The sequence below is a fragment of the Lynx rufus genome, unplaced genomic scaffold (genome assembly GCF_022079265.1).
Source record: "Lynx rufus isolate CCGP_SWC_20201006 ecotype Redwood Valley unplaced genomic scaffold, mLynRuf1.p SCAF_3, whole genome shotgun sequence".
Classification (NCBI taxonomy): domain Eukaryota; kingdom Metazoa; phylum Chordata; class Mammalia; order Carnivora; family Felidae; genus Lynx; species Lynx rufus.
Genome location: NW_025814845.1, coordinates 126,818,874 through 126,831,253, shown reverse-complemented (window position 1 = coordinate 126,831,253; position 12,380 = coordinate 126,818,874). Strand labels below are relative to the sequence as shown.

Genomic DNA, 12,380 nt, shown 5'->3' with positions numbered 1-12,380 from the left:
CATGGAAAATGCAGGAGCCATGGCCCAAAACAAGATAAATATGAACACTGTGTTTGTCTCTCTCTCTCTCTCTCACAAGAATAAAATGAAGTGGTTAAACTATAGAAAGCAGACATTTGAAGATGTTCATTTAAAATCGTTATAAATTTGGGCAACCTAACTGTCAGAGAAAGTAGTATAGTTTAAAAAATTAAGCTACTCGTGTTCATGAGCCTATTATGAATACTACTGAGCAAAATGAAAAATTGTAAGTGATATATTAGATGAAAAATAAAGTCTTTATATATAGTCAGATACATCATTATCAACTATGTCAAAAACGTACATGAAAAAAGATCGAAAAATATATATGGAAAAATAATCACTTTTGTGTTCAAAGTGATGATAAATTTTCACTTTTTTTCTGCACTGTCAAAAATATCACTTTTTAATTTTAAAATACATTAAATAAGTAAGACTACCCATTGTTCTACAAATAGATTTGGAGGTTCCAACAGGAAAACACGGCTCCTTCGCACGCCCTCAACTGAACATCCCTCCCTCCTCTACTTGGATGGACACATTCTCCCACCAAGCATGCAAGGTTAGTAAGGATGAAAGGAAACTGATGAACAAGGGATACATACCTAGCACAATCACCCCTAGCATATGGCATATGATGAAACTAAAAAAATGAAGGCTTGAACTTTGCATTTTTTAAAACCAGAAAAGTTCTGGGATGACCATTTACTAAGTAAATCCCTAATGCAGCAAGTTTCTGTTTGAAGTGATAAAAAAAAGTTTTGGAAATAGTGGAGACAGTTGCACAACATTGTGAAAGTAGCCAAGGCCATTGAACTACACATTTTAAAAAGGTTAAGATGAGGGGCAGCTGTGTGGCTCAGTCAGTTAAGCATCCAACTTCAGCTCAGGTCACGATCTTGTGGTTCACGACTTTGAGCCTCATGTTGGGCTCTGTGCTGACAGCTCATGATTCTGTGTCTCCCTCTGTCTCTGACCCTCTCCCACTTGTGCTCTCTCTTTCTCTCTCTCAAAAATCAATTTATAAATAAATAAATAAATAAATAAATAAATAAGAAAGTTAAAAAGGCTAAGATGGCAATCTTTGTTATATATGTTTTACCACCACAAAGAAAAAAAATCTATTGACGGTAAAATATAAATAAATCCCCAATTAGGTCATGCGATGTCCTGGTGTTTTTCTCCCTTACGACTGCTGCCTACTGAATGCTTCCTACCTCTCTCTGCCCATCAGTACTTACCTCTACTTTAGGACCTAGAAATTAAAAGAATTTCCTATCTCAACTCCCATGTAACTTTATGACTTGGAATTTCTACAATATCCATTCAATTGACTTCCCTTAAAATGTATACATATTCTAATAATAATTTTTAGACAACCCAGCACCCTAGCGATGAATTTATACTTGTTCCTTTTTGCCTTTCTGAACTGCACGCTATGGGGATTATGTTTGTCTTTTGCAGTACCCTCCTGGCCCAGTTCTATAACGTGCTGTTACACGCTCTATATTTAGGTTATAGAATTTTTGCAAGTCACTGGGGAAGCTGGCAAAAGTACAATGCTATGTCAGCATGCATGAGAAATGAGAAAAATGTATTTCCCCAGGAAAGGTCTAAGTTTTTCTCCTGTCAGAAACAAGGTAAATGAGCCTTTATAGACCAAGCAAGTGTATCCTCATAGAATGAACAGAATTCTACAGAATCTGGAATCTCTATCAACCTTCATTATAAAATGAATAATGCTGTCACAAAGAAAAAAAATCACTGCAACACCCCTGAGTTGACATTTTCAATGAGAAAGGCCTTGGGTTCGCAGCTACCCAGGTGGCACCTGGCCTAATGAGTCAGCCCCAGCACATCTACTGGACGGACATCTCTCCTTTGCTCCCTGCCAGACTCCAGAGATCCCCCAGCCTCCCCCAACCTCCAAGAAGTCCTCCAGAATTCCTCAGAGGCCTGACTACCTCACTGGCAGAAATGTTGGGATCTGGCTGTCCTTTCCCTCTGCTCTGGCCTTGACAACATCTCCCAGCATGGGACCACAGTACCTCACTTGTCCAAAAGGGGCCTCCACCTCAACACGTATGTTCTCGAGCCCCCAAAGCTCGAACTTCAACGTTCCACATTCTGAAGAATAAATCAGCAACACGCTTTCTCCCAGTTTCATAATTTCAAAGTCCACATATTGAGTTTACTTATGAAAACTATCTATACAGGTAGGCCTCAGGGTAGAAATGTAATTACACTTCTCATGTGTGCTCAGACTGTCTAAACTGTCTAAAATTGATCCTATGCTTTATACACTGTTAGTGGTGGGGCAAATTAGCTCCATCTTTCTGGAAAACAATTTGGCAATCTGTATCAGAAGCTATAAAATTATCCCTGCCCTTTGACTTGTTAATCTCACTTTGGGGAGAATCTAAGAAAACAATCCAAAAATAATATGTTAAGAAATGTTCACGCCAATGATATTTTCAATAATGAAAAATAAAAATAATATTGACCCAGTCAACAATAAGAGAATTATAATCGAAATGTTACATCACCATACAATAAAATTATTAAAAATAAACACTAAGTGAAACATATCATTGCATGCAAATGTATATATGAAATAATTTAAGTTAAAAACTAAATATATTGACAAATAGACACAGGATCATAAGTGAGTCTGAAAAGATATAAATGGGATTTTAAGGTTAATTACTTCTTCTCCCCTATAAATTGATCTAATTTCATAATATAAATAAAAATAAAAGTAGACAAAGTAATTTTGCACTAATCTCTTTTTTAAAAAACCAAAACACTGGAGCACCTGCGTGGCTCAGTCAGTTAAGCATCTGACTTTGGCTAAGGTCATGGTCTCAGTTTGTGGGTTTGAACACCACATCAGGCTCTCTGTTGTCAGCACAGAGCCTGCTTCAGATCCTCTGTTCCCCTCTCTCTCTGCCCCAACCCTGCTCATTCTTTCTCAAAAATTAAACTTTAAAAAAAGAAAAACCAAAACACTGAGTTAAAAGCAATTAATAATTGAAAATCTCCTAATTCTCAGAAATTCCTAAGCAATATAAATTTATAGACGTGTATATGTATTTATACTATATGCATGCATGTAAGTAAGTATATGTTACACATCTAAATATATATAAGTAATATATAGCAGAACTATTTACATAGTCATGAAGCACATTTTCTCATAAATTAACCGTCACATATTATTTATTCCACTGTATTCCTTTGCAAACAGACTTACTTTTTTTGCTGTGAAAAAGCTTAGAAAAGAGAACTGAGTTTTTTATACAGAAGACAAACTACTTAGCCACTTTTAAATTGAAGCATCTTTACCCTCTTTATAGTATAAGCTCCTCTACACTGGTTAATGGGCAGAGAAACTCAAGAACAGAGCTATGATAACCCATGGAGACTGAAGGTTTGTTGATCATCTGTAATGGAGCAGACATGTTAAGAGCCCTTACTCATTCCCGGCCCTGGCCGGGTGGTTTTACTGCCTGGAAAAGGGTGTGTTACACCAAGGCCTGTGAGTCATGGAATATACAGTGCTCAGCAAAGCGTTAATTATGCCTGTGTTGACACATGTCCTTAACCTCTCTTCTTAGGTGTCAGGACCCTCCCAGGCCACCTCCCTTTCCCTTCCTGGCAGACACACCCATGAACTGCTTTTAAGAGTGGTCTCTAAGGGCCCATACCCAGGGCCTGGTTCCTAACCTGACAGGGAAGGTCTTAAGAAGCTTCTCGGCTACAGCACAACATGCGTTGAAATGCCAAAGAACTGATGCCTCAAGTTCACTGCCCAGATGGTGTCACAGTTCTCTCAGTTTCTGTAGATGCTTTCTCACGTGACCTGGACTTTTCCTTATTTTTTCCTTTAGTGCTGTCTTCTCACATCACTTCCACCATACCAGTACTCCTGTGTCCTGACTTCTGCCTGCTGCCTACTTTCATCCATTTACCTACTCTGAGCTTCCAGTCCTCTAGATCCACGGTCTCTTGCTGCTCCTGGTGGTTTCCCCAGGCCTAGCACATTCCCCTGAGTATCCTCTATCTTATGCTCACAACTCTGCTAAATTGGCTTCTCAGCTGTATACTCAGTCTCGGGGATTCAGGTCCCGGAAAAAAACACCATTAGGGGAGCTGGAGGGACCTAGAGATGGGAAGAGAATGAACGCAAGCAAAATATGCTGTGCAAATATTTCCTTTACTAAACAAGTTCACTTCTTTCGGCTAAAAATGCCATTTAATAAAGCAATCAACCCCTGCTACAGCCCCAGCTCATTAAGTAAGGCAGCTAAGATCGGAAATAGTACTGTAAATGTTTTGCTGATCATGGCTAGGCATTTGTTGGTCTACAAACTTTAAAAAATATAAGCTGATACATATATGTGTGAATCATAGCCTGGATCACAAATAGAGCCACATGTAAATTACCACAAATGTACAAAAAATCAATAGTATGAACAATTGCATACAAATTATCATCTGACAAATACGCTTAAATTTTAACCTAACTTCAAAGTCATTTGCTCTATAAATATAAAGGTTATTAGGGGTAAAGGAGATGAATAAATAGCATTTTTCTTTTATTAAGGATATCAGCTACTCCTAATGATGGTCCCCATCAGTCAGCAATAATAGGCCTGGATTAAAAATATTCACAAATTCTAAAATAGGCATCTTAAATGCTGTCAAAATGAAAGATCCACATAATCACTCCTCTAGCTAACAAATGATTATTCTTCGTGGTAAACACAAGTGTTTATCTGTCAGATTAGCTTTGACTACATCTTAATATTGTTTTATGTCTTATATACACGCATATGTTAAGAGATGATTACTTATGCTACTTTGGTTAGAGCCTAGTTATTTCAAGAAAGTCACATGAGTATAACCCATACTTCCAAATCCTTTGGAATGCTAATTAAAGTGGCATCGTGGAAAAAACCAAGTTACTAAGCAACATTTTCCATCACACAGAAGAAGGCCAGGCTTTTGCGATCTTAAGCCAAATTCCACTTAATGTACCAAATAACTACAACAAAACTAAGTTTCCATCCAGTCCTTGATCATTACTTAAAAGCCATGTCTTTCAATCTGGGGTATTCCTGGCACACCTATTGCCATGGGAGACATCTACTGAGTCATTTCTTTTTGTATTAAGATTAACAGCCTAGTAATATATCTGTGCTTGTACAATTTGGTTCATGTCAGCTCCAGTCCCAGTCTCCAGAGGCATATCTAAATCTGGGATTGAACAGGGAAAAAGCAGGAGCTATATCTACACATCATACCTCCTTGGGACCAAAGATGGTCTAGCACTACCATAATAAAGAAACATGGTAGAAACATCAATAAATAAAATAACATAATAAAACCTTCATTTAGGTATGTTTGTTAAATATAGGTTTTAGGGAAAGGATTTAAGAATAATGATCTATGTAATAATATTCCATGGTAAAAAACAGACTTATCACTGATCATACAGTGGGTGCACTGTTGATATTTCCACATGTTCGACCACTTTAAAGTCCACTAGAAGCATAAGTTAATGCCTCAGCCCTCTAAAGAAACAAAGCTTCTGTTCTGCTTCACTTTCTACTGTCAAGTTCAGAGCTACTTGAGAAGCTAAGAGATATGAATTTTTAAAATATTAACAAACATCATTTGACTAAGATATTAAGATGAGATTCTCTAATACCTCCCAACTTTTCATCTCTCAAAGACTAATTTTTGTCATTTCGTCCATGACAAGGCATAGACCAAAAGAATGAAGACGAACGGAACAAGAGAATCAGTTTCACAGGGAACAGACGCATCTCAAATCCATTTATAAGTCCTCTATACTTCTTTACTAGGATCAGGCCCCTTGGAGCTCTACATAAGATACTATACTTAAACCATATCATCTACTTTGCATTATTGTGGGAAGACATTTGACTTAATTAACTAATCTAATTTTTCCCATCCCCACCCTCACCAAGAAGAGAAAGGCTACTAGACTCACTAGCTTTTCTTCATCCATTGCCATTATTCTATCTGAGCTGAAATTTTCTTGGCTCAAAAATTGTATAACCGCTTATTTTTGGAGGCTGAGGGGTGGTAAGGAGAAGCTTTGGGCTATTGACTAACCAGAAGCACACAGAAATGTGCATTTCCAATTGATTTTATTTTTAACCCATCACTTCTGTTCTCCTAGCTCTAAGTGCAGACACCATTGAGTATATAACCAATACTGATTCAAGGCTCAAAAGGAGAGGACAGAGAATGAATAGAGCAAGGTCCATGAAGCTTCACGGTACAGCTGTGCCATTACAAAAAACTGGTGTATGGGTGGGTTAATTCACATGGCAAAATAGTTGAACAGTTTATTATCTGGTGGACCAATGCTTCTTACATCCTGTTCTCTCTTCCATTCAGAAGAAGCACAGAAGTAAAGGCAAGAGATAAAAACAATAATCTACTCGACTATAAATCGTTCTTCCAGACTACTATAAAAACTAAACACACACACACACACACAGTCCTTCAAATCACAGATCATTAAATAGAAGTCCAAAGACCTTCCTACAAAATTATGGAATGTTTTAATACTAACGTATGTTCAAAGCTGTTTTCTAAGTCACCTAGCTCTTCTAAAGTTGTACTTCATACACTGTTCCTATCTTGCAGTTCAACAATTTATTGAATATCTACAACAATGGGGCTATGCTATTCTTGGCACTTGGAGATGTAGGTCAACTATAAATGGTCTCTGATCATGAAGAGCTTGAAATGAGGGTGGAAGGAAGCTACTGCACACATAATCTTAATAAAATGTGGCTGGTATAACAGAGAAAGAACACTCAGGATGCTGCTGGAGCACTGAGTGGAAGCATAAAAGAGAGCAGAGAAGGTTTCCTAGAAAACTGATGTCCCAAAAGAGTCTTTAAGAAGGAGAGGCATTTAACCAGGGGGAGGGATATTCCAGGCAGGAAGAGGAGGAAATGCCTAAAGCAGAGAAGCGTGAAATAGCGTGAAGGCCACTGCCTAGGAGTGGGGTTGGCTAGGAACTGCAAGTAATTTCCCATCTCTAGAGAATAAATCAGAGACAGGGAGTGAAATGAAGCCAGACCATAAAGGCCCTGTGTGACGTGCTGGCCTGTAGGTGCCCAGATGCCACCTAAATGTCCAACTAGAAAACTGACACGGGTAAATCTGGGTTTTAGAGTCACTGCTCTGGCAACATGACAGTGCAAGACGGCGTCTCAGAAAGTGAGAGAAAGTACAAGCCAGAGGCTGCTTCCTATGGCCTGGATTCACCGTCAGCAATGTCACCTGCCGAATGTCCCCTAAAGAACTATTCTGGGGATGTCATGACATCACTGGGCCCAGGGAACAGTTTGGAAACTCAAGTGCACAACTGGGCCACTCAAGATCTCTCCACTGGCAACCTTCCTGAATCACAGACTGCCGTGGATGATGGCTGGTTGTGTGACAAGCTGTCCCTGACAGACTGCAACGTGTAGGTGGGCAAGCAGATAGCCTCCTCCATCAGAGTTTGCTTTGTAACTCAAGGCCTGGAACAGAAACTGCCAAATACATGTTAATTAGGCTGAATTTGTACTCAAGTATCCTAACAAACAGAAGAACTCTGGATACCACGGACGTCCGTTGACTTCATTTTCCCTAATTTAACAGATAAAAAGTATTATGCTTGCCAGCTGCTGGGGCACTTCGGTAAACACAATGTTGTCACCCAGTTCTGACTCTGCCACATTTCTTACCAGTCTTACAGTTTCCTTGGGTGGCCTCAGGGGAACCCAGGGGCTGCTGTCACACTAGTCACAGGAGATTATGTCAGGCTTTAGCTCACTTCCCAATCCTCTGCAACCCTTCCACATGTACCTCCACACTGCACAACTCACAACAAAGTACTAATGTACAAAACTCTGAAATGAGTCTCATTTATTCCTATCAACTGAATCTCTCATTCCTTACCTGAGTCAGCCTTGCACGTCCACTTTGCCCTAACTTCCTCACTTTTTTTTTATCACCAAGAAAAGCCAAAGCTGAACATTTCTTCCCAACATCTTCTCCAAAACATTGTTTTCCTTTGTCAAGAAAACTTTCCTTTCCTATAGTCAAGCTAGCAAAAATCTCACTTCCTCCATTTCCCAAGCCACTTTCACCCATAATAGTCCCTTCCTTTGATTTAATTCCTGTAGTAGTATTATTCATTTTCTAATCATGTATCTCACCTTGTCATCCAAATTAGCATATACATTCTTCATTTTTAAAAATTTTTTTAAACGTTTATTTATTTTTGAGAGAGACAGAGAGACAGAGTATGAGGGGTGAGGGGCAAAGAGAGACGGAGACACAGAATCTGAAGCAGGCTCCAGGCTTCGAGCTGTCAGCACAGAGCCCGATGTGGGGCTCGAACTCGTGAACCACAACATCATGACCTGAGCTGAAGGCGGACTCAACCGACTGAGCCACCCAGGTATCCCAGCATATACATTCTTTGAAAGCTCAGACCAAGGCTTACACATTCCCATGTCCACCTGTGCCCCCTATACCAATGTATCCGCAGTTTAGGCTTGGTAAATCTCCATTTAACAATAATTGTGTTGACATTCACATGCATTTCTTCAATGTGAAGAAATGCAACAGAAAGGTCCTCAAGAGCCTTTCTTGGAAGTAAATAGACACTGTGGGCACTTTGCAGGTTTATTTAAAAGGAAAAGTCAAGGCTAAAGAGGTAAGAAAGTTAAAGAAATGGTTGAAACAACAATAAAACAAAGAGTGTCTCCACTTTATAAAAGCAAGTATTTAATAACTAAACACCATTCCCTCTGACAAAGTTATCCTTACTCTCAACTCAATATTCTGCTGCACTAGGATAAAGAAGATATGGCATATATAGATACAATGGAATATTACTCAGCCATCAGATCAAAAAAAAAAAAAAAAAAAGAATGAAATCCCGCCATTTGCCACGAAGTGGATGGAGCTAGAGTATATTATGCTAAATGAAATAAGTCAGTCAGAGAAAGACAAATACCATATGACTTTACTCATATTAGAATTTAAGAAACAAAACAGATGAACATATGGGAGGAGGGGAAAAGAAAGAGAGGAAAACAAACCATAAGAGACTCTTAACTATAGAGAACAAACTGGGAGTTGATGGAGGGATGTGGGTGGGGCTTGGGCTACATGGGTGATGGGTACTAAGGAGGGCACTTGTGATGAGCACTAGGTGTTGTTATGTAAGTGATGAATCACTGAATTCTACTTCTGACACCAGTATTGCAATATATGTTAACTAACTAGAATTTAAGTAAAAACTTGAAAAGAGGGGCTCCTAGGTGGCTCAGTTGGTTAAACATCCAGCTCTTGATTTCAGCTCAGGTCATGATCCCCCATCGTGCTCTGTACTGACAGCATGAAGCCTCCTTGGGATTCTCTCTCTCTCTCCCTCTCTCTCTGACCCTCACTCTCTAAATAAATAAATAAATAAACATTTAAAATTTTGAAAAGAAAAAATATATATATTTTCTGCACAAAACAAAGGGTACTATGTTTCAGATAACCCAAAATGTCTGATAATGCTGAAGTCATTCATATAAGATAGGGAAATGAGTAATATGATTCTGGGACCACTAATTTACTCCTTCACTAGTGTGAAAGAGTATTTACAAATTCATGAATTAAGACTCTCTAACAGCACTCCAACAGCTTTGGAGAAAGCTCGCCCAGGACGGAATTTGACAGGGCAAATGATCCATCCACACAAAATCAAGAGGTTGATATATCATGTCTATATAAATGGATATTAAATGGACCACATCACAGATACTCCACCAGGAACAATTACAATCAAAAGTATTTTTACACAAATAAACAAAATGGGCTCAGAGCCAAGAATACATACTAGAATGATGGGAGTTCTTCAGCCAAGTGAAATGACTGAGGCTGAAAGTACTGTTAATATAAAACATCTAATTGGAGTGCCTGGGTGGCTAAGTCAGTTAAGTGTCTGACTTGGGCTCAGGTCATGATTTCATGCGTTTGTGAGTTCAAGCCCCATGTCAGGCTCTGGGCTGGGCATGGAGACTGCTTAAGATTCTCTCTCCCTCTCCCTCTGCCCCGCCTCTGCCCTCTCTCTCTCAAAAAATAAGTTAAATTAAAGATAAAGATAAAGATAAAAATAGGCTTTCTAAAATATTCTTCCCACACCCAATGGGCTAACAGCCACATCCCCTTGGTTCACAAACCCACTTTGGAGCTGGCACATTAAAATACTTATAAAAGTGCAAAGTCAAAGACAACTACTCTAATTATCTGGAAAACTCCTGAATTACTTTCCTCCCTTTGCTAAAGCAGACATGCCCTTAAAATCCAGAGCAAATCCATTATGATTCTAATTGTAAAAAGTCAGAGAATGGGAAATGCATAAAAAATCTTGGAAGCTTTATATGAATGACAAGAAGCTACAAAGTGCAAATGACCCAGAAGTAGAATCGATTTTGTTTTTGATCTAAACTGTGTCCCCTATAATTGTTGTGATTTGCAGGCTCAGTGCTTTAACCCCTGTGCTGTGTCCGGCCACAGGAAGGAACTGGGTAGTCATTAAAAAACTGTCACATAAATAGCCACTTACCAGCTCACCTAGGGAGTGTAATGTTGGACAAGTAGTAAAGAAGGCCAATTTTATTTATTTTACTACTTACAAACTCCCTGAGGAAAGGTGGTGAGCTGATAAATTTTCTGAACACTCAACCCTTAATTATCTCTATGAGCAGATCAGAGTTACAGAGAAGTCAAAACGAATAATCAAGAAAACTTTTATAAACAGCTTTCTAATGAATTCAGGTACTGCCAGGCATCTTCTTTTGTTAGATTACACAGGGACCACCAGCCCAAAAAATGGTAGAAGCACAGAGGTCAAATACACGAGTCAAGGGACCAAGGTCTATGCACTTGCTTGCAAACTCACTATTTGTATAACCTCAAGCAAGTCATTTAACATCGCTAATTTTCCATTCCCTCATCTGTAAAATGAGGAAGCTAATATTAACTGCCTTGTGGGTTTGCGGAGAAGATTAAATGACATAAAGCTTAAAGCTTTTGAAGTACTCAGCACAGCACTTGGTAGGTATTTCATAAATGTGTATTTTAGTGCTATTGGAGCGTGAGGGGTAAATGGAAATCATCAGGGAGGAGGGAAAGAGAGTTTGTAAACAAGGTCAAGTCTACTGCAAAGTGATGCAAAAGTCACTTTAAGGCCAATTGCTGTTCTTCTAAAAATATCTGAGGAACATATATGTTCTCTAATTGCTTTTATGGCAACCATGGTTTTTAACCAGATCCCTATTCTAGGAAAGAAAAAAAAAAGTTGATTTCCCTTCCACCTGAAAGGGTTTCCGTGCCCTATACTTCTGGAAGCCTTAGTTAGTGCCACAGAGATAGGCAATCCTGGTTCAATGTGATGGAGACCTTGAGGGCTACCTAGGCCAGCAGAGGAAGTGGAACTCATACATTACCTGTGCCCAGTGGTTTTTAAATACAATCATGCATGTTTCTGGGTCAACTCCCTGCAGGCTCACAGTCTGCTGGAGTTTACTTTCTGTCGCAACCGATGACATCATAAACCTTCATACATCAATGCTTCTAAGTCATATTTAATTTTCCAGAAAATTTGGCAAGCAGTCACTAACTTTCAAGTATCACGTAAGAAATGTAACTTCTTCACATTTCATTGCTATCTTCTGAAACCTGTAAGGACAATAACAAAAACACATCTCGTTATGTTCATATATTTAATAGGACACTGGCTATTAAATTTAAATCCAAGCATAGACATTCTCAAAGTCCAACGCAGAACAAAATATCCACGAAAGAGACATTACTACTCTATCTACGGGTTCCCCTATTTTCTCCTACCTTGCTACCAAAAATATAAAATAATGATGCTACTACCAAAGCTACGTGCATGAATTAAACAATTATCAGCTTTATTTTCTCCACTACCACCAACCACAGTCCCCTAGATTGAATTTCTAATCATTCAAATCCAGTGTCTATAATCAAGCAAGAGATTATGATAACAATGTCTGTGGAGTTTAAAAACATCCAGAAACAGGAAAACCATTAGTTAACAGCGACAGAAATAAATGGCTTGATGCCACCTGGGGTACTTATAAAACAGCACCCAGACTCCTGGGTCCATTATGATTGAATTTTTTTTTTAATCAATGGCTGTCATAATGGAATTTAAAGCATTCTCAGTCATTCCATAGCTACAAACCAAGTTAAGGTTTCTAGCTTTTCTGAAAAATAATAGAATTCCAAGTAACCTT

General features: G+C 38.7%; 1 protein-coding gene across 1 annotated transcript in view; it reads right to left on the bottom strand.

The window, feature by feature from the left end:
* FHIP1A (FHF complex subunit HOOK interacting protein 1A) overlaps positions 1–11,669 on the bottom strand; it is a 96,256-nt gene extending 84,587 nt beyond the window's left edge. Inside the window, exon 1 of the mRNA XM_047090463.1 lies at positions 11,565–11,669. Coding sequence (XP_046946419.1) covers positions 11,565–11,669 — 105 coding nt within the window. The remainder of the gene's footprint in view (positions 1–11,564) is intronic.
* Positions 11,670–12,380: the final 711 nt, after the last annotated feature.